The sequence below is a fragment of the Dromaius novaehollandiae genome, chromosome Z (genome assembly GCF_036370855.1).
Source record: "Dromaius novaehollandiae isolate bDroNov1 chromosome Z, bDroNov1.hap1, whole genome shotgun sequence".
NCBI lineage: Eukaryota > Metazoa > Chordata > Aves > Casuariiformes > Dromaiidae > Dromaius > Dromaius novaehollandiae.
In genome coordinates this window covers 75462427-75482031 of record NC_088132.1, presented here as the reverse complement: position 1 = coordinate 75482031, position 19605 = coordinate 75462427, and the positions used below count along the sequence as shown (strand labels likewise).

Sequence of the window (19605 nt, the reverse complement as noted above, 5' to 3'; positions counted from 1 at the left end):
GGAGGTCTTTTTAAAGCCAAGGTCTCTATGAGTCTGGTCTAACAGGTCCTGAGGAGTGGAGGTGCCCCAGACACAGCCACATGCCAACACCTTCCCATGGCACTGGAGAAATTCATACAGTTGACACCTACCTGAACTCAGTGACCACTGCTACAGCCATTGGGCTTTGCAGGAGCATGCGTTGTTCATAGCTACTCCTTCCCAGCCATCCTCCTTTTCTCCCCTCAAATGGTTTCTCTTTTGTCTAGGGATTGTTCAGCACGCAAAGGCTTTTCTGTGCCAAGGTTAATTAGCTGAGTTGTTAGATGGGAAGCAATCCTATGCCACCAGGGAGATAAGGGGAGGAGGTGCGTGTAATTGCAATAGCGAGAGAGTTCTTGCACAAGGCTCTCAATTTACAATGATGACTAGCCACACACTTGGCAGAGGCTGCAGGCTTTTATACTTGAAGTAAAATTCCTTGGGAACAAGATGCCAGCTCACAGGACTCCCTCTCTGGCTTTGCCTCCTGTTTGGCAGGTTAGTAAACAGGTTCTGAGGTGTGACCAGGGAAACATGGCCCAAGAAATATTCACGTCAAATCCTCCCTTTGTGTGAAACAGTATTAAACAGCCACTTCCACTCACGCTTTCCCCAAGAAGACTGATCTGCAACCCACACCTCTGTCTCACACAAATCATGCGTTCAGGAGATCACCAACGCAAACAGACTTAGCACTGGTACCTGCGCAAGAGGAGATAATCACAGGATCATGCTATTCTTATTAAGATTGGGCTTTGCAGCCCTTACTAACACAAAGCTCCCACCAAAGTCAAATAAAAGACAACAGACTTTGGCAAAATGGTCTCAGGTTGCTCCTGGCAAGCTTTAGTGACACTGAAGTAATCAAGATTCACCGGCTGATACACAAGCTCATGCCTTGCAGGTCTCTCCATCGCTGTGACTGCCCAGAGGCACAGAGGAAGGTGTGGCTCTGCGGCTGAAGAAAGGTCCCACGCTGACCATGGTAGTGGGCAACTCCAGACCAGCATCAGCTTTCCCTGCGCCAGTGTTTCCCAGCTCAAGACAATGATGACTCTGACTATGCTTTGCATCAAAACTGAAGTTCAGAGGAGAGCACTGCAAATTCCAAGGGTCAAACCAGTCACCAACCAAGCCATGGAAATGACTAAAGGTGTGTAACTTGGCCAAGTAACCCCTAAGCTGGTTTCAACACAGCCAACAAATGAGACCTGTTCCCACGGAAGCATTGGTCCATCAGTTCATCTCCCAAGGCCTCATCAAGCCTCAATTATAATGCAGAGGACACAGTATTAATGTCCTTCACCCAGTGGTCAGAGAGTGAGGCATTCTACCTGATCTCTTCTTTCCCTGAAGAAATCAGACCCAAACTGAGGAGATCTGACCCTGTGCTTACAGCCACCCTGCATATTAGGTGGCCATAAGTGAGATTTCCATGTCTCTCCTTTTGAAAGCCCATCTACTTTGTGTGAAATAATTCTCTGGTTGAAAGAGAAAGATGAAATCACCCCCATTGGTAAGGGCATGGCAGAAGGCCTTCAGCACCCTTGGTGCCTTCTCAGGTCTGCTCAAGCCTTCATGTGAGAGACTCGGGTTCAGATGCCTGCAGGCAGGGGCCACATTTCAACCCGGACCTCTTATATCCACAGCTTGGGAGAGAGAGTTAAAAAAGGAAATAGGAGAGCAGGAAGTGAAGGAAAGGAAGCTAACTCTCAGAGAGAACAGCAGCGACACCAGACTGTAGAGAAACTACGTACTCTCCCCTGCCAGGAACTGAGGTTCTCAGTTCTCTCTCAGTTGGGTATCTGGCTCCAACACCGCCGCGCTCACTCTGCTGGATTTTGTGAATTCCCCTCCTGTGTGTTTTATAGAGGCCACGGTACTTATCTCTACGTTTCCTAGATGGGAAGGGCAGCTGGGGTTAGACACTGCCCAGTGGCAGTCCCAGCCCTAGGCATCCCAGGCAAGCCTCCCACAGGCTCCATGCCTCGGTCCAAAAATAGCGACACCGGAGCTGCTGTGCCCTGGGCTGTGTGGGGAGGGTCATGAGGTAGAGGACTGTGAGACACATAAGGCCCAATGAAAAAAAAGGTCTGACTGCTACTGCATGGTGACTAAAGCTACTCGTTAATGTCAGGGGGGATCTGTGGAGAGCAGAGGCAGCCGTGTGTGTTGCAAGGCTGAGACTGCCCTCTGCGTGGGACCAGTGCTGGCCTGGCAGTGGTGTCCACCTCGCCCTGGGCTCTGTCAGAATAAAGAACATGCTTCTTCCTCCTCTTGCTTTTGGGATCAAGCACCTGGCTAAGGAATGTTTGCAAAAGTTGATATATAGATAGATATAGTATGGATATAGAGATATATATATATGTGTGTGTGTATATTTGCAGGGTTGGGGGGGACATGTAACAATGACATTCACAGTAATAGTTACTGCCCAACTTAATTGTATGGACATCATTGTATACTACTTGCCGTAGTAAAACATTTGCAGGCATTTTTCCATCACCTTCATTACCTGCCACAAATGTTAAGGCATTTTTAGAGCACTGATCTACATACCAGGTGTCAGGCACAGTGTAAATCCATATGGTCCACACCGTAGGAGGAGAGGGAACCCTGGGGATTTACACCACACAAGAACTTGGCTCCCTGGTTCAACTCAGCCAACAAACCCCTGGTTTTTAATGCCACTCCTGGTGCTGAGAAACAGTGCCTTATAGGGGACTCACTTCCTGGTGAAGACTGTTTGCAAGAAAAGGTTGCATGCTGAGTTTTGAACAGAGCAGAACCAGCAACACTCACCGTGGAGCCGAGGCGAGGAGCGCTGCCGAGCAAGCCTGGCAATGCTCTGCCACATGGCTCTGAGCCAGGCAGGGGAATAATGTCCTTACACCATTGCTCTTGCTGCTCCTCCTAGAGAATGGTGGGACATTGGTGGGCATGTGGGGAACCTCAGCATGGCACAGAGGGCAGAGGGAGCAGGTTATCTATCTGACAAGGTAGCAAGAAGGTCTCTTCCTTGTCTTCTTTTTCAACTTTTTACCCTTCATCTATTGCCAATATGCTGCTAGAGTTTTAGGAAGCCTCTGACTGACCAGCCACCTCCTTATCTTCCTCTCTACAGCCCCTTTGGTCAAAGCTAATGGAGTTTTACAAGGCAAGGGAAGCTGACATCTTCTCAGAAGCATCAGACATGGGCAGCTATGGGCAGAGTAGACAGATCATGGCAGTAACATGGGAGCATTCACCTCTCCTTTCTCAGATAAACCAGACATTCTTGCACCTTTGACTGTTGCAGTGCATGTTCCTCTCTCTGTATGTGGGGCTGGATCCTTCTCTTATTGACAACGATGATAAAAGTAGGGAATAAATAAATAAATAAAAGAACTTGAGAAAGAGATCAGCTCACCAGGTGAAGTGCAAACATTACCCTCATCATCAAGGGAGAGTTTTGCAAGGTGCAGACAGGAACCGATAGAGATCCCCTTCCAAGGGCTGAACCTACTTATAACCTGCATATGCCCCTGGCCAAAAATGCCTTCTGCATATTTGGGTGTGAGCACTGCTATCTATCACTTTATCTTGCAAAGCCCAGCTCTCTCAAGGACCGTGGGGAATTTTCAAATTAGAGAGAGTAACAGTGTCAACAGCTACAGATCTATTGTCCCTGTTAGTCCAGCACGTCAGGAGTGTTTGAGCAAGTGTGTGTGCGGAGGGGGGGAGTACTTTTTGCTCCTGCCACACTCTTGCATATGGAAGGGGGAGCTGAATCCCTGTGACAAGCTCAGCTGCAGGACCAGCCTAAGGTTCTGGTGCTTCATCTGACCCAAAAGTGACCTTGGGAACATCTCTTGTGGTTCACACCACACAAGGGGTCTGTGCCTGGCCGTGAAAACCACAACAGTGGGAAAATAACAACCTCACTAAGGAATTAGGGCTCTCAAAGCACCATAACTCCTCTCAAAATTAGTCTCACTCTTTTTTACTCTAGGGAAGCTGAGCCATGGGAAACCACTTGAGCACCCTCATAGGAAGTGCCGAAGAAGGGAGGGCACACAACAGAGTGGGTAGTCTGATGCCTTGTTTCTACTGCACAGAGTATTGCTGGAGAGAGGAACTCTTTAGGATCACTCGAGGGGAGGTAATGAAGCAAAACAGCAGGAGGATGAAGCAGTGACATGGGCAATGTAAGGCATGAGCAGGAAAACCTGCTCTGGGATGGGATTCCTTCATCCAGGCTAGGAGACAGAACTATGTTTCATTCCTGGCATTATCGCCAGTGAACCCTGGAGATCAAACACTGTCATCCAGAGATCTGCAAGGCAGACGGACCATTATGATTATCAAGGCCAATGTCCAGCATCACCCAGACCAAAGAGCTCCACACCCAGCAATTCCTGCCCCAAGCCTGCCTGTCCTGCCTGGTGGAGGGCTTGTTTTTTCAAAATGACTCTAGACCTGCATTGAAAGGCTCTGTTACCTGGTGCAAAGCCAGACAGAGATGCCCCGTGCAAGCTCTGCCTGAGGGATCATGGTGGCAGGAAGCAGGTACTTGCTAGCCCAGGCAGAGTTGCCTCCTAACGCTGGAGCATAGCACCCAGAGCCAGTACTGTTGTTCACAGTGTGCTGGGGTATCGCTGCTCAGTCCCACACAAATTCCCATACCCCCAGGGTTAGTTCCCAGCATGTACAAGATGCTCAGTGTGGGGGAAGAGCAAAAGAGCAGAGGGATGGTGTGACTATGCTCAGATTGCTTAAAGGAGACCTGAACAAATCAAGCATGCCTGGTGGAAAATAGGCTTGGCCTTAAAAGTGTAAAGCAATTATTTGTTGGCCAACACACACAGAAGATAGCTAGAACTTAATGAGCTCCTATGCTGAACATTAGTCTGCTCACCACCCTGATAAGATGCCCGAAGAGCATTTTCTGGCCAGGCATCGTCAGTTGGGCAGGGAAGGGTCAGCCTCCACAGCCCCCTGAAACGGCCCCTTGATGATGCTGAGCCGCTGCCTTCCAACAAATTCTCTGACTCGCTGTTATTTTTCCTTTAGGATTTTACACCTTTCCATGTTGGCCTGTCTCAACAATCCTACCTCTGTCTGCAGTTTTACTTTGCTTACCTTGCACAGCTCTACTCCACAGCCTTTCTGGCAATCCTGTCTCAGAGCATAGCAGTTTCCCTAGCACAATGGCCAAGTTTATGCAGCTTGGCTGGGTCAGAGCTGGGCCTTGGGACTTTAGAGCTCAAAAGGCTGAACCCTAGGAGCAGGGGTAAAGCTTCAGGGGGGATTACAGAGAGAGAGAGAGGGTTAGAGTGGGGAGGAAAGGGGTCTTCTCCATGCTTTTTGTTGAAGCTGTTCCACTTCGAATGAAAAGAAAAAAGAAAGAAAAAAAGAGTCCCTGAGCTAGAGATAGCACAGGAGCAAGTAGAGCTCCATAGTGAATTATCTCTACTTTAAGATAGGAAAGTGATGCCAGTTTTCCCCAACTGCTGAATGCAGAGGATAGTCTGGCATTGCCACTTCACACCAGGGGAGCATTTCCTGCAAGGAGCATCCCTCACAGATGCACAGCCCCCAGGGACCGCATGAGCCAAAGTTCAATCCAAGAGGAACAAACACCAGGGCCTGGCTGGTGGCATATGTGGTCAACAGCCACACTTCCTGTGTGACATTCAGCAACACCCAATTGAAATCCCAGCTTTACTAAGGTCAGTGCAAACCTCCCTGCAGGGCTAGGATCCAACCTGGGTGTTTAGAGGCACCAGCACTACCTCTCTTTGCTCAGTGGGAGCAGCTCCACTGCCCAAGTCAACGTGCAGCTCAGTGGTGGGGCCACCCAAAGGTGCCAGATGACCCATATCAGAGCACATGAGGAGGGTGGTTTATGTGGCACAAAGGAAAGCCTTGAGTGGCACCATCCATCCACCTGCTGGGACACTGCTCCTTGGACATGTTACTGCTGAAATCCTGGAAAATGGTAGAGTTCAGAAATGGAAATGGGATCTTTCCATATTACTGTCACACTCCCACTTGAAAGACTAACCCCAAGCCCACCCATCAAGCCCTCCCATATCCTTTGTGTTGGTGCCAGAGAGAGCATGAGCAGGGCTGTCTCTTGGGTCCCATGGCTCCTTTGCCCCAGTGGGAAGCAGGAGCTCTGCACTCAGGAGCCCACAGAGACATCATCAGTGCTGACAGACCTCCTCAAGGTGCAGAGCAAGTTTCCTTGTTCCTGGAAAACTCGTTCCAAGTTTTCCCCTTCTCTGCCCTCCCAGCCTCCCCCAGGTGTCTCAGGATATGTGACAGAGCGCTGAAGCAATGCTTGTGACAAGATTGTCTGTGGGTCCATGGGATGCAGGGGCCCAGCTAGAGCAACCTTGCTGTGACCCCAATTGGAATTAGCAGCTATAACGCCTACTGGCCAGCAACCACATGGTCCACAAGCAGAACAGGGGTATCTGCTGAGGCCCAGCCCTCCCAGCTGCTTTGCCAGCCAGGTGGACACCCACCAGCAGCCACAAGTTGCACAGGTGCGGCTTAAGCATTGGCTTTGCAGTCTGAGCTTTTTGAAGGGCTTTGCAGATTCAGCATGTCCTAATGGGGTCTGAAGTCCAAAGGTTTGACTGGAGATGGGCAACACTGTAAGAAGAGCCTGAAGGCAGCATTGGCAAAGCAGAGGGCAATGCAAGCTCTCCTCTCCTCTCTGTGTTACCTCTAAATCCACCACTTCCACTCCCAGATTAACTATTTTTGTTGGCAATGCATATGGCCTGGATTCATGTTTTCTTGATACTGAAGATGCAAACAGACCTTGGCTCCCCCTGCATCAGTGTTATAACACGCCTGCTACGCACGCTGAATGAGGCAAACAAGGGCAGAGGGCTACTGGGGGATTCCCAGCAGGAGAGCTGGGCCTGAAAGTCATCAGGGCTGCTTGAAACTGAGCAATTCAAGTGCAAGCAGAATAGTTTAGTCTGCTCAGGAGCCCTGAAACGCTGCTCTGGTGGTGGGCTTGCCTTTGCCCTCTCTGACAGCTCCGCGTGGAGGTTGCTTAGTTTCTTTCCAGGAGAGGAGCACCTCTGCCCAGTTTCATGTCCGCTGCCCCAGGGAGCCCACAGGCTGCAGGCTTATGTGCTGGCACAGCTGAGGACTACCCTAGCTCGTGCTGAGACCCCTTTGCCCCAGGGGGACCAGTTCAAGGTGTAAATCACCGCCTGAGTGAGGCCTGTCAGTTCTCTCAGCTTAGCCAAAATTCCGGAAGAGAAAATAATAATAAATAAAGGGTCGCTGAAAATGCTAGCACAGGCCAAAAGGAGGCTGCTGGCTTTTGCACAGAAAGCTACCACCATTCTTGTGGTTTCAGATGAAACTCAAGTCACACGAATCTTTCAGCCGAGTTTCACCACCAGGTTTCAAGCTTGTTCCAGCCTGAATGTCAGCGTGACCCTTGGCACGAGTGAGCCACCACTGTGAGACATGGCTGAGCCTGGGTTGGATGGCAGGCAGAGGCAGCAGCGCTGGGGAGATCATGCTCAGGGCTGGGAACGCAGTCAGCACCCCTTTTGCCTTCAAGGCTAGAGGAGCTGGGCTGGTTTGGCAGGCAGAGGGGAGCTGGTTCATACCGTGCTTGCGATAACGGGGTGCCATCAGGAGCTGCAAGCTCAAAGCAGCAGCCAGCTGCTCTGCGTGCCTCAGTTTACCCCCCTGCATCTGCAAAAAGTGGCTTGTGGATTCAGGGCTGCTCGCTGCTGAGCAGTGATTTTTCTCCCCTCCTCTCACACCACCTAATAGGTTTTCACCCATGCTGAAGCCGTGCAGCCTGGCCACCCACTATTTCCAGGGGCACCTGCCTTGCAGGAGAAATCCCTTTGCTCAAGGGCTCTTCTTCACCAGCCACAGTGAGAACAGACACTTTGGAAATTCCCGTTTCCCCATAGCTGCCCATGGGCCGGGCTGCTGCACATGGAAGTGCAGGAGGGCCTCAGAGAAGTGTGTTTCTGCCTGATAGCTTATCTTGGGTAGCTCCCAAATGCCAAAAATGCAGCTCCCCTTGGAGAAAAGCCCTTTTGGCAGCTTTTAACTTTATTCTTTAAATGCAGCAGCAGGCCTGTTAAAATATTTTCATGCCCAGGAACAGACTTTATTAGATGCTGTTCTTCCCCTTTCCCAGCCTGCAGAGCCCTGAGGCAGCTTTAGGTCCTTGCAAGAAGAGGGAAGGAGCAAGGCTGGAGCGCCAGCCCTGCCAGCAGCTCTCCCATGACTTTGGCAACACCACCTCTATGAGCCCTGCTGCAGCCAGCTGAAAAGGGAAGATAAACGGAGACACCTCCCAACACTGCTAGGTCATGGTTACATGGCACTTTCACAATGCTTTTCACACACAGGAAGCAAAAAGCCGAGCGGTGTTGGGCCAGGCTCAACCACGCAGTGAAATTTCTAATTTTGGCCCCAGCCCTGGGGGAGATGGGGAATGGCCAATGCCCAGAGGAAGATGGGAGCGTAACCATGTCAGGGAGTATAAATTGTGAAAAGGGCCCAGGCCTTCGCCCCAGCACAGTCCCAGCCTCGGGGCCAGCATCCTGCCCCAGGGAAGGATGCTGGTGGCGTTGGCCCAGGGCTATCAGTGGAGAGCATGAAACACACTTTTGCACACTTTTGTCCACAACTGAGCCGAGGTCCATCTCCATGGCAGGGAAAAGAGCTAGGGAAGGATCCCAACAAGCCTTCCAAGCCATGTGCCCATTGCCTTGTAGCAGCAGAGGGGCTCCCAGAGGCACCGACGCTGCTCCCGCTTGCCCCTCCTCAGCATGAGCCAGCTGCTGCGACCCACCGCCAGCGATGTGAGCAGGGGCTCACCTCCTCCCTGCGGCAGCCTCACACCTGGGACTCGCTGCCGGGCAGGACACAAGGCATCCCTTAGCAAGCAGCAGGCCAGAGACCCCAGTGAGTGGCCATGCTAGAGAGCCACACTGCACATCCCTGATGTGACTGAAATCCCGTGGAGCCCCCCAAGGAGGAATTACAAGAAAGGGAGCAGCACTGGGACTCTCCCTGCATAGAGAGTCCAGGTTAATCCTCACGCTTTGGACAACAAGAACAAGCCCCCCCACACACACACTTCAGGGGTCATGCAGGGATTTCTGTCACATCTGGATCCACCGCTGTGACGTGTTCTCCCATCCCTCCCAGACCCTGCGTTCCCCCCAAAACGCCCCCAGCTCGCTCCCTGCCCCAGCTGTCACCCACACCCTCCATGTCTCATCTCGTCTGTCTCCAACTGTAAGTGCTTCAGGGCAGGGAAAGTATCTTATTGCTTCTTTGTAAAGGGCTGTGGTAAATCACTGGTGCTAAACAAATTGCAATTACCGATGAAAAACATCACCGTCACGGATAGGAGCTGTATTACTCACTGGAAGAATTGCTTTCAACTGGGTCGAAAGGGACCAGGAGTAGGAACTGCAGATGGAAGTCAGGAGCTCTGTGCTGGCCCTTGTGCCGCTCACCAAGGACAAGCAACGACATGGCAGAGGCCACCAGCCTCATGGCTGCCTGAGCCAACGAAAGGCATGTGGTTGCCCAAGGCCTCGCTATCCCTCAGCCAGGTCCCCAGGCACCAGGTGCTCCATAAAAGCGAAGGAAAAGGTGCAGGCACGTGTATACAGACAAATATCATATAGGGAGACTGTTGCCCTACATCTATGCAAGGAAGGGGCATAGAGGGGGTCTATTCTGAAGGGTGAAGGGGAAAGCAAAGGTCCTAGGGCCAGGACCATTGTGGGGGAGAAGAGATCAGGCCAAAGTCCTCCCACCCCCACCTGCAAGCTCTCTCCTGGCCTCAGAAGGAGCATTACCCTTCTGCAGCCCCAAGTTGGCGGGGGAGGGAGCACAGGATTTGGTTGCCAATTATTCCACCTGGCTGAGCCTTTAGATAAGTTAATCTCCATTGACAAGATGTAACACAGAGCTGGCTCAGCCCTGCTTTATAGGACACCTCTTATCCTGGGCCTGTCCTGCCCTGCAAGCCCTGGTCCTGCCGAATGGAGAAAAGCCAGCACTATCTCCCTCGCTACACTGTGTGCCTAGTTTGGGGGGGGGAAGGGGGAAAGGGGCCTTGCTCCAGGACAGGGTCGGCTGTTCCCTTGTGTCACTACGGAGCTGGCTGCCCACCGGCAGTAAGACGTCCCCTATTCCTTGTCTTGTAACATCACCGAGGTCTCCAGCCATGCAGAGGCACAAGGCTAAATCCTTTGGCAGCAGCTCCAGCCCACGATCAAGCTCTTGCCCTGCATTAAGCACGAGGCAGGTCACCCCTCAACACAACTGAGCTCGGACACTGCACGTTTGCTGGCAGAGAAGAGCTAGTGAGCTGTCAACTCAGAGCCCAGCAAAGCCACCACTGTAGTTTTCCTCCCCCACACTGCAATGCCCAATGTTTTAATATTCACAGAAACAACAAGGGGGACACATTTTCCTGATCTTTCACTCACTCAGGTGGGTCACCACCATGGCTTTCTCTCTCAAACCCAAATTAGATAAGTGAATACAAAACAGCAGCGCTTACAGATCCCTCTGAGCCTGTGCTTACCAAGAGATCTTACTACTGATGTGCAAATCTTCAGTGTCATTTTTATCTTGATCCATAACCACCATTCTCTGATGCAGATCTGAGATCATTTGGTTTAACCTGGACAGAAAAAAGCCCTTATGTGGACCAGGGGAGCATTTTCCTACTTCTGTTTTTTTCAGTAAAACCTCTTTAATGGAACCCAGAAGCAGGGGTATTTTTCTTTCTAGGCCAGTTTTCTCCCATTTTTCAGCTCCCCCCAACCTTTAGATTTTTCCTTCCCTGCAGTGCTTTCCCGTTTGCTAAGCAAGGCAGTTGCACTGCCTTCCTGGGCAGACCCACATGCTTCAAAAGCTGTCACTTGTCAGAGCCACACATTATCAACACTTCTAGAAAGCAACTGTCTCAGCCAGGAAAAATTGCTTTAGGTTCAGAGCATTTTTCTGGTAACAGAAATCCTGACACACAAGCAAGCCCAGAGCAACGCAGCAAGGCCACTGTGGGAATACAACTGGGAGGACATACATATTTTACGAGTAAACTACAGGAGACTATTTCCTTCCTGTGCCAAAAAATGAACCACCCCACCTTCCCCAAGCAGACATGGAAATTTAGGCTAAGAGTTTTCAAAAATAACTAGTGATTTAGGGGGCCCAAGCAAAATGCCCCTTATAAGAGCCTTTGTTTGAAGGAGACAAGTGCTTGGTGCTTTCAGGGAGTCAGCCTCAAACCAGACAGCCAGAGACACCCAAAGCACCCCTGAAAAGATCTTGGCTTTTCAAATCAACAAAGAAAAAAAAAGCTGAACAGTTCAAAGGGCAGGAAAACCCCAAAACATTTGAATTGCTCTGATCATCCCTACATCCTTTAAATCATCCTCCTCGCTCCTAGTTTTGTTCCATAAACTTGTTTCCCAAATTTTGTTTCATAAATCTTGTGATTGCCTTTCAACCTATCAAAGGCCCCTAGAGAACAGCAAGGGTCTGGTGTAAGGAAAAAGGCTCAATCTGTCATCCCCTTTTCAGAGGCAACACCAGGTGTCTTCCAGCAACTGCTTCTTCACAAAACATCCTTGCAAAACATAAACTGACCCTTTTATAAGAAAGTTGCCCAAAGGATGGCTGAGATAAAGGCTTAGGGAGACACAGCAGCTTTTAGAAAGGTCTGCCAGAAAGCACATACCACTACAGCCTGTCTGGGCTGATCCCCATCCACTCACTAACAAGATCCCCTCATTCCAGCCTAGCTGCATCTTGGTAACATCTCCCCCTCTGTGCTCACCCAGCATACATCAGAGACTCTACATAAACAGTTTCAAAGGTCTCCTATTGATTTATAAAAATCCGGCTATTGGTGAGCGTGCCAACCAGGCCAGACCGAGAGAAGGCCACAGCTCTGGTGGTGCAGGGGATGGGGGTCATCTGAACGTTGCAGTTCTGCCCTGCTCACTTCTCTCACAGGGCTGTCTACACGATGGGTCAAAGCAACTTGTGGCAGCACAGCAAAGTTACCAGCACTTCGCTTTCAAGGGCAATGGCCTCCTAACTGCTCTGATTTAACCCCGGCTTTCCAGTTGAATTTCAAGGAGCTTTTGTCCACTGTAGCAGGTGCACTGAGAGTCAAGGTCTGGCTTTAGCAGATAAATCATATCATCAGATAAATCATGGTCAAGAACATTCACAGTGTTTGGCCATGCAAACAAGGTCTCCAGAATGGCTCAACGGTGCTTTAAAAAAGGTATTTGCATGCTGAGGAATTTGAGGGCACTGAGGACTTTACTCCTCCTCTAAACAAAGACACAGGTACCAAGGATCAACTAATGCTTGTGCTGCAGTGCAGCAGTGCTGAGCACAGCTCATGACTGATGAGAGCAGTTAATGTCTGTGCTGAGTTTCATGTTCTATCGCTCCACGCATGGCAAGACCAAGGCCTGGCAGCATGAGGAGCATTATAAGCACAGCTGGGATAACATGTGACTTGGGTAACTTTCACTGGCATAGCTGTACCCTCCCAAGTGACATAAGCTGGGCTAGCAGTTGTCAGTTTTGCTGGTCTAAATGCATCCATTTCAAGGCCTTTGCTGCTATACCAGTATCAGTCAGCAAAATGGATGTTTACATGCAGCACAGACCTGACTTAAGTTCACAACTGGCTGCTGATCATGGTGGCATGAGTTTGTGAAACAGTAGCAGGTTAGTACTTGTACGAGGGTTTGGCTACCAGTGAGTTCATTTATCAGCAGTTATCTTGGCATAGTTATTTTTGTTCAAGGCTATTATACCATTAAAGATCTAGATGCCTAGAGGATGCCTAGTGTAACACCTAACACATCTCTCTAACTAGAAAAGAGCCTTCTCAACACCCACCCCAGCCAGAATTTTCAGGGCTTAACATTTTCACATGAACACAGCTTTGTTTCCTGTGACAAACAGGAGCACTTTCAAATGCTCCATCCCATCTTTATATTTCATCCAAAACAGAAAAGGCATTTGTATTCTTAAAAACAATAATAGGTCCCTTCTCAAGAACAACAGCACTTCTCTGAACAAGGCATATAAAGATAAATAGAGCAAGAGGTACAGTTGGGATTTATTTAAAAAAAAAAGAAAGAAAAGAAACTAAAGCCTTTCCTAGGACCGATTTGTAAAAAGGAAGAGTTCTGGAGCGAACAAATGCTCTGCTTCCAAACAGGTCCCTTTGACACCTCTCAGAGGCCTTAGATGGTCCATTTCTCGGTACGAGCTTCCACTCTTTTGACCAGACCCTCTCCCAAAACTTCAAAGTCCTCCAGAATTGCCTCCACATTGGGAACGCAGACCAGCTCATTGTTCAGAGTTGTCACCATCCTTCCTTTCATGCTGGAGACCTGTAGGACACACAAAAGTTGTGCAAATGGGAACACCTGATCTGAGTTGCTTTGCAATCTTTGCAAGCCCCAAGTAAGAAGTAACTGCTCTCCTGCCTCCACACATCCAACCCTCTCACAGCACTATACTCAATGTTTTCAGCTTCACTTCTCATCACCATCATCTATCATTATTAGAGGTAATAAAATGCGGCAAGAGTGGTCCTTCCAGCTCTTTACATGGTTTACACTGCAGCCACAGTCCAAAGAGTGTAAGGGAAGAAGAGAAACACAATTGCTTCATACAGGGGCACGGTAAAAACTAGGGAACAGCACACTGGCAGGCATGGGTGCATGGAGAAGCCTGCTAAAAAGAACAGACAGGGTGTCCAAAAGGCCAGGCGTCTCAGAGTGATTAACCACCTGGGCTCTGATATGTTGTCAGGTGTGAAGACATTGAAGTGGGAAAGATCCTTGGCTCCATCAGGGTAAAAAACTCATGTTTAAGCAGGCCAAGCTCAGCTCAGATCCAAGCATCTACTCCTCTTGTTTCACTGCTGTGAATAATAGGGTTTCACAACAGCAGCCAGGCTGAATCGGCCAATGCCTCCGGCCATGAAGAGAGGAGAGAGAAATCACCCAGAGGGAGACTGACAGCAGAAGAGCCTGGACTGCCAACTCTAAGCCATGAGTCACCAGTTTCTTTGCATCTTTCCTTCATAGAAAGCAGCATGAATCACTCTAGCATGCTTCAGAACTATCTTAACCACCCTCTAGAGTTCACCAACCCACACACTGCAGCTGGACAATATCTCCATATACCAACAAGACTTGGGCACTACAAACCCGGGGCTGCCACCCCAGCTTCTTACAGGTTGGGTATTTCTGGGTAAGAGACACTTAGCCTACGAGAAGCAGGGACAGCCTGCTACACACACCAGTCATCTTTGGCAAACAATGCATCCCCCATCTCCCAAAAGGGCACCAAAGAAGAGCACCTGAAAGAGGAAGCTCTGTTTTGACTTAACGATCAGGTGCTGGGGCTCATCTAGGGGTACAAGTTCCCTTTTCAGCTCTGCTGATGCCTAGGGAACCATGGCCATATCCCTGCCTCAGTTTCTCCCTCTCTAAGACAGGGACAGAAGTATTAGCTCAGTTTCTCAAAGAACTTTTGGGTTGAAGAGAGTCAGATAAACCAATTACAATGCAGAAAACAGCCTTCTAACCATTCAGGGTACTAAAGGCAACATGAAGCTTAAAGCAGAGTCAAGAACTCACCTTAAAGGGCTGAGGCTGAAAGCTCAAAGGTTTCCACAAAACTGTAATCACTTCCCCACCGTGCTTGTCATAAAAGAACAAGGCGAGATCACTGAAGGCATCCTGGGGAGAACAAAAACAGGTGTCACATGAAACACGGTAGATCCAAATCTCTTCTCTGATTATGTACCCTTACACAGTGACACACAATAGCTCCACACAAACCAGGACCAAGCCTCCAACGCTTCCAGTGGATTCCCAACAAGGAACAACAACTGGCAGCCCATGGACAAGTCCTGGGTGCTTTCTACTGTCTCTTGTCCACCAGTCTTGATGAAGGCACTGAAAAGCCACTAAGGCTTAGTACATACCACTAAGGTATGTAGGCCTAATTGCTGACTACCCCTCGCTGTCCCAGAGAGCAGAAACATGAGCCACTACCTTTCCAGTCCTGCAAGAGCAGCCAGAAGTTGGCATCCAGCTCTAGGAAGTCGGAGCCCCTAGAGCCCTGTGTGGTACAAATCAATGAAATAGTACTGGAGGTTCTCCAAAAATCTGCTCTCCCTGCTCCAGTGTTTCAGCAGCTGTTGTCAATGAGCAGTCTCCTTTGGCAGCTGCCAGGCAGGAGAGCTCCAAAAGAGAACTTGCAAAAAGAGATGACTAAAGTCCACAGTCTGGTTTCCCCCAAGCACACATGAACTGGATTCCCAGCCCAGCAAGGAGGCAGGGGATGAGCATTGTAACACCAGTAAACAATGCTGCACATGAGCAACTTCAAACCCGACAGCTTGGCCCAACAGGTCAGCATCCAACAGGGCTGGCACCTGGAGGCATGCATTCTGGATGCAGCTGACCAAGACAGCTGAGAAGCTGCTGCCTTTTCATCCTTCTCCTGATGGACAACAGCATTATGGCGATTGCATTGCCTTCATTTCCCCAGGTGCACCTCTGCCACACTCTTACAGAGAGAAAGAGAATTAAGTTTCTGTTGGCAATATTGCATGATGACGTTTTCATGAAGACACACATGAAAATTGGCATCTAGGGCAAGCTAATTGGAAAGGGTCTTTTATGGGCAAGGGCTGGAAACAGTAAGAGGCAGTGGTAGGAGGAAAAGGTGGATTGGGTTGGTATTACCAGCCATCCAAAAGGGTGGGGTGGCATTTTAAGCATCAAGAGCCAATAAGCAGGGAGGGGCAGTGTTGTCTGCAGCCTTCAGAGCCAGATTTATGAGTTTGAACTTGATGTAGCATGGAGGGCAACATGATCTGGCCAGCAAGCTGGGAAGGTCCTGAGACCTGCCAGCTCATCCCACTCCACAAGATCTTCATAGGGGCCAGGCTGGTCGAAACATTATCTCAAACTAGCTTGGAAACAATTGTTTAAAAATACATTGAGAAAGAAGCAACCTGCCCTGCTGGTTTTCAGCTGAGACCAACCAACAAAGCTCAGAGCTCAGTCAACATGGAAAATTCCTCCTTTTGCCGAAAGGCAAACAGCAGAAGGAAGCAAAAATGCAGTGAAGGGCAAAGCACAGGGTATGCTGGCCACCAACACACAACTTTCTGAACCAAAGGGGAATGATCACTCACAAAGGGGACCAGAGCATAGGAGAAACTGAAAATGCCATTATTGATGAGGTGAAGTCTCCAGGACAACACGATGCTCTCTCTAAGACAGATATTTTTACAGGCATATGCTGCTGGAGAGGAGCCAGGAGCATTTGCAGGAAAGCAGCCCTCACAGACTCAGCTCATTTCCCAAAAAACCCCACTGTTCTACCCAATACCCAGCACCTTTTAACCAGACAACAGGGAGAAGAGGGCAGATAGGTAGGATGCCATCCAGTTCAAAAACCCAGCAAAGGGCAGACTTCTGTACTTGCACTGCTCCCAGCACCATCCACGTGACAGAGCTTCAGGCCAGCTACTCTGAGCTGCAGAGATGCACATTCAGCTCCTGGAAAACTGCAGCATTAAAGAGGACTGATACATTAGTCACCACACTTCTGTTTGTGCAGAGGCTTGGGGAGTAAAAGCAAACACGGTTCGCCTCCCTTTCCACATCCCATTCTCTATGCCCAGTGTCAACGGGCTTGTCTGGGCCTGCAAACACCTTCCTCGAGGGAAAGTTTAAAAGAAAAGGGAGGAAAGGTAGGGAACACATTTGAACCCCTAATCCCTTCTCAATCACCCTCTGTTTTTCGTCACGGTTCAGTCCTAAAGGCCCAGAGAAAGCCTGGTAGGACCAGAGGGATGGAGAAAGGTGCTTGAGTAAAACAACATCCTGATCTAAAATGAGATTACTGGATTAAGCAGTTCAGGCTAAAGCATGGATTTTGCAATGAGATAAGTGCTTGCTAGTTAAGCAACTACATTATTGTGGTTTGGTTTCTCCCCCCCCCCCCCCCAACCATTCACCCACGCATTTTCTCACTGTTCCTACTTACACCTGGAGATTGGGCTCCTTGCATCACATCTGCTGGAAGAATAGGAGCTGTCTGGGGCAGGTGAGGTGTTTGCCCCCAAAATGCACCTAGCAACTCTTCCTGGTGTTATGGCAGTTCAAGTGGTAAATGCATCAATGCATCAATCAACATTTGCTCAGTGCTTAGAACACCTTAAGCGCTCTCATGAGGGATCTGCCTGTATAAAACTCTGTTAAAATAATAGCTACTTATTTCCCACAAACGACTATGTTTGTTGTTAACACTTCACAGTCCTTGCCATCCTACAGCAAACCTGGCCCTGATGCTCACAGGTTACACGACAGGCAAAGCAAGAAGCACTGTTTAAAAAACCAGGCCAGGGTTGCCTCTGTATCAGAGGGTTTTTAAAAGAGAAAAGAAACCCAGGTGTTGGGTTTGGGATTCACCTATTGAAAAGTGTCATAAACCACTCAAACTGTTCCACTTCCTAGTGCCTCACCAGAGCAGCATGTGCATCCTCCTTCTGGGGGTTCCCAGCAGCAAAGAGGTATGGCAAGGAAGAAAAAGAAAGAAAAAAAGAAAAAGCACCAATGCTCTCCTGGCTGCATTAGAAAATATGCCTTGCCCACCATACGCCAGCTCACTTCATGCAAAAAGCTTTAGTGACCTCCTATAGGAGAGATTCAAAGCAGACCTGTAGGAAGGCATTACCACGAGGAATACAATCAAGAAGTGCCTTTGAGCTCACCCAAGGAGCAAGAGGGGCAGCATGCCTTGATATGTACACGCATGCCCATGTGCATATCCACACGTGTATGCATCCGCCCCTGACCCAAGGGCACTATGTTCAAAGTCACACAGCTGCTCTGCAGCTCCAAGTGCGGGGAATTTCCTGCCACCTCTGCCCCTCCGAGGGCATAGATCCAGACAGGATGGTTTCCTTTCTGTATTAGGAAAGCCCACAGATCTTTCTGAGTTTGTCTCTGCCTGTCAGAAAGATGCCATAGGAGGAGTCAGGCCTGTCAGTCAAAACAGGAAGGGAGCGGTCTGACCTGAAAAGACTCCACCAGTTATGTCCCATAACCACAGCTTGTATGTTTTACAAGACTGAGAACATTTAATACTAACTATTAATTCTTTCTTAACATGCAGTAGCAAGATATACATTCCTATACTGTGGAAGGAAGAAGAAAGAGGGCTATAAATCTCAGTGAGACCAAAGACCTGATAAGAAACATTAAGTCTTGTAACAGGGTCATGTAGACACGCAGACTGAGAGGGCTCAGGCAGCTGAATTTGACTTTCCCTGCATCTGGACCTTTTGGAGAAAGCCAGAGTCTTCTGGCTTTGTGAGCTCCTGAATGCATGCAGATGGGCACAAGTTCATCCACAAGACTTGCTTGACACAGACAGAAAGACCTTCCCTTGAACTCCAAAGGATACCTAAACCACTCTGGAATAACAGCTGGGCTAAGTGATCCTTCACATACAACATCTCTAGCAAATGGCACAGAACTGCAGATGAGGCACCCAGTTCTGCAGCTCTTGAGGGAAAAACAGTGGTTATGGCAATCGCTTAAGGAAAGGAAATGAGCCAGCAGAGTTATGAGAGAGATTCAAAGGGAGGCTTGGCTAAATTCTTTAAAAACTTAATTTAGTCTCACTGGAGAATCCCAGCCAGGACCCAATCCAGGGTTTGCTTGCTGTAATGCTCAGGACTGTAGGCAGTGGGAAGGTCTTGTAGGCATTTGGTTAAGGTCTGAGGCTCCAGAGAAGCCCTATCTGTAGGAAGTCTGGCACCTGCTTTCCCACAAAAGCATCTGTCTGCAAAGCCTTCTCATCTGGAGCAACTCTCAGAACATGCCTTTTCTATCAGATCTGTCCTGGAACTTAGGAGTTCACTGTCTGAATCCCACGATCAGCCTTTCATCTTTATCCAGAGCAAGCCTCTCAGCACCAAAGCAACTCGATCAGACTTGCTTCCACAGCACATCTCCTTGCAGCAGGAAAAATTAAAGCAGTCAGGGCCTAACGCTCCCCCCCCCCCCCAGCTTTCTCCTCTGATTAGGCTCCTAGTGGAAAGCATGCATCAATCCTTTGGCTCCAGACAGCTTCTGCTTTGCTAACCCCTTTGCTTTGAGAACAGGGAACCCTTTGGGTGCAAACAGGTCAGACAGGACAAAGTAGGTCTCTCCTAGTTATGGGCCCAGGGACACTGGGGAAGACTCTAGTCCCTGCCACTTTCAGCTCAGTCACCATGTCCAGGCATTGAAATCCCCTTTTTGCAAGGCAAGCTCAGAAAAGGACAGATGTTCCTTTTCCACCCATAGCTGAGAACAAAATTTTGCAGTATTGCTGCATGGCAGATGTCTCCCTTCATCATTATAAAACCACCATGGCTGCACTGTCAGCGACAGCCACAGCCCCGTTGCTCAATTCTGTGGTTAGTGCTATTAAGAGACATCAAATTACTATGAGTCAAAGCCA

At 49.2% G+C, this 19605-nt stretch overlaps 1 protein-coding gene across 2 annotated transcripts in view; it reads right to left on the bottom strand.

Moving 5' to 3' along the window:
* Window positions 1-13143: 13143 nt before the first annotated feature.
* Window positions 13144-19605, bottom strand: part of LOC135325146 (nucleolar protein 6-like) — a 36697-nt gene continuing 30235 nt past the window's right edge. For both annotated transcript variants that reach the window (XM_064502806.1, XM_064502807.1), the window contains 2 exons: window positions 14712-14813; window positions 13144-13454 (listed from right to left, as the gene is read on the bottom strand). In XM_064502806.1, coding sequence (XP_064358876.1) covers window positions 13305-13454; window positions 14712-14813 — 252 coding nt within the window. In that variant the 3' untranslated portion in view covers window positions 13144-13304. The remainder of the gene's footprint in view (window positions 13455-14711; window positions 14814-19605) is intronic.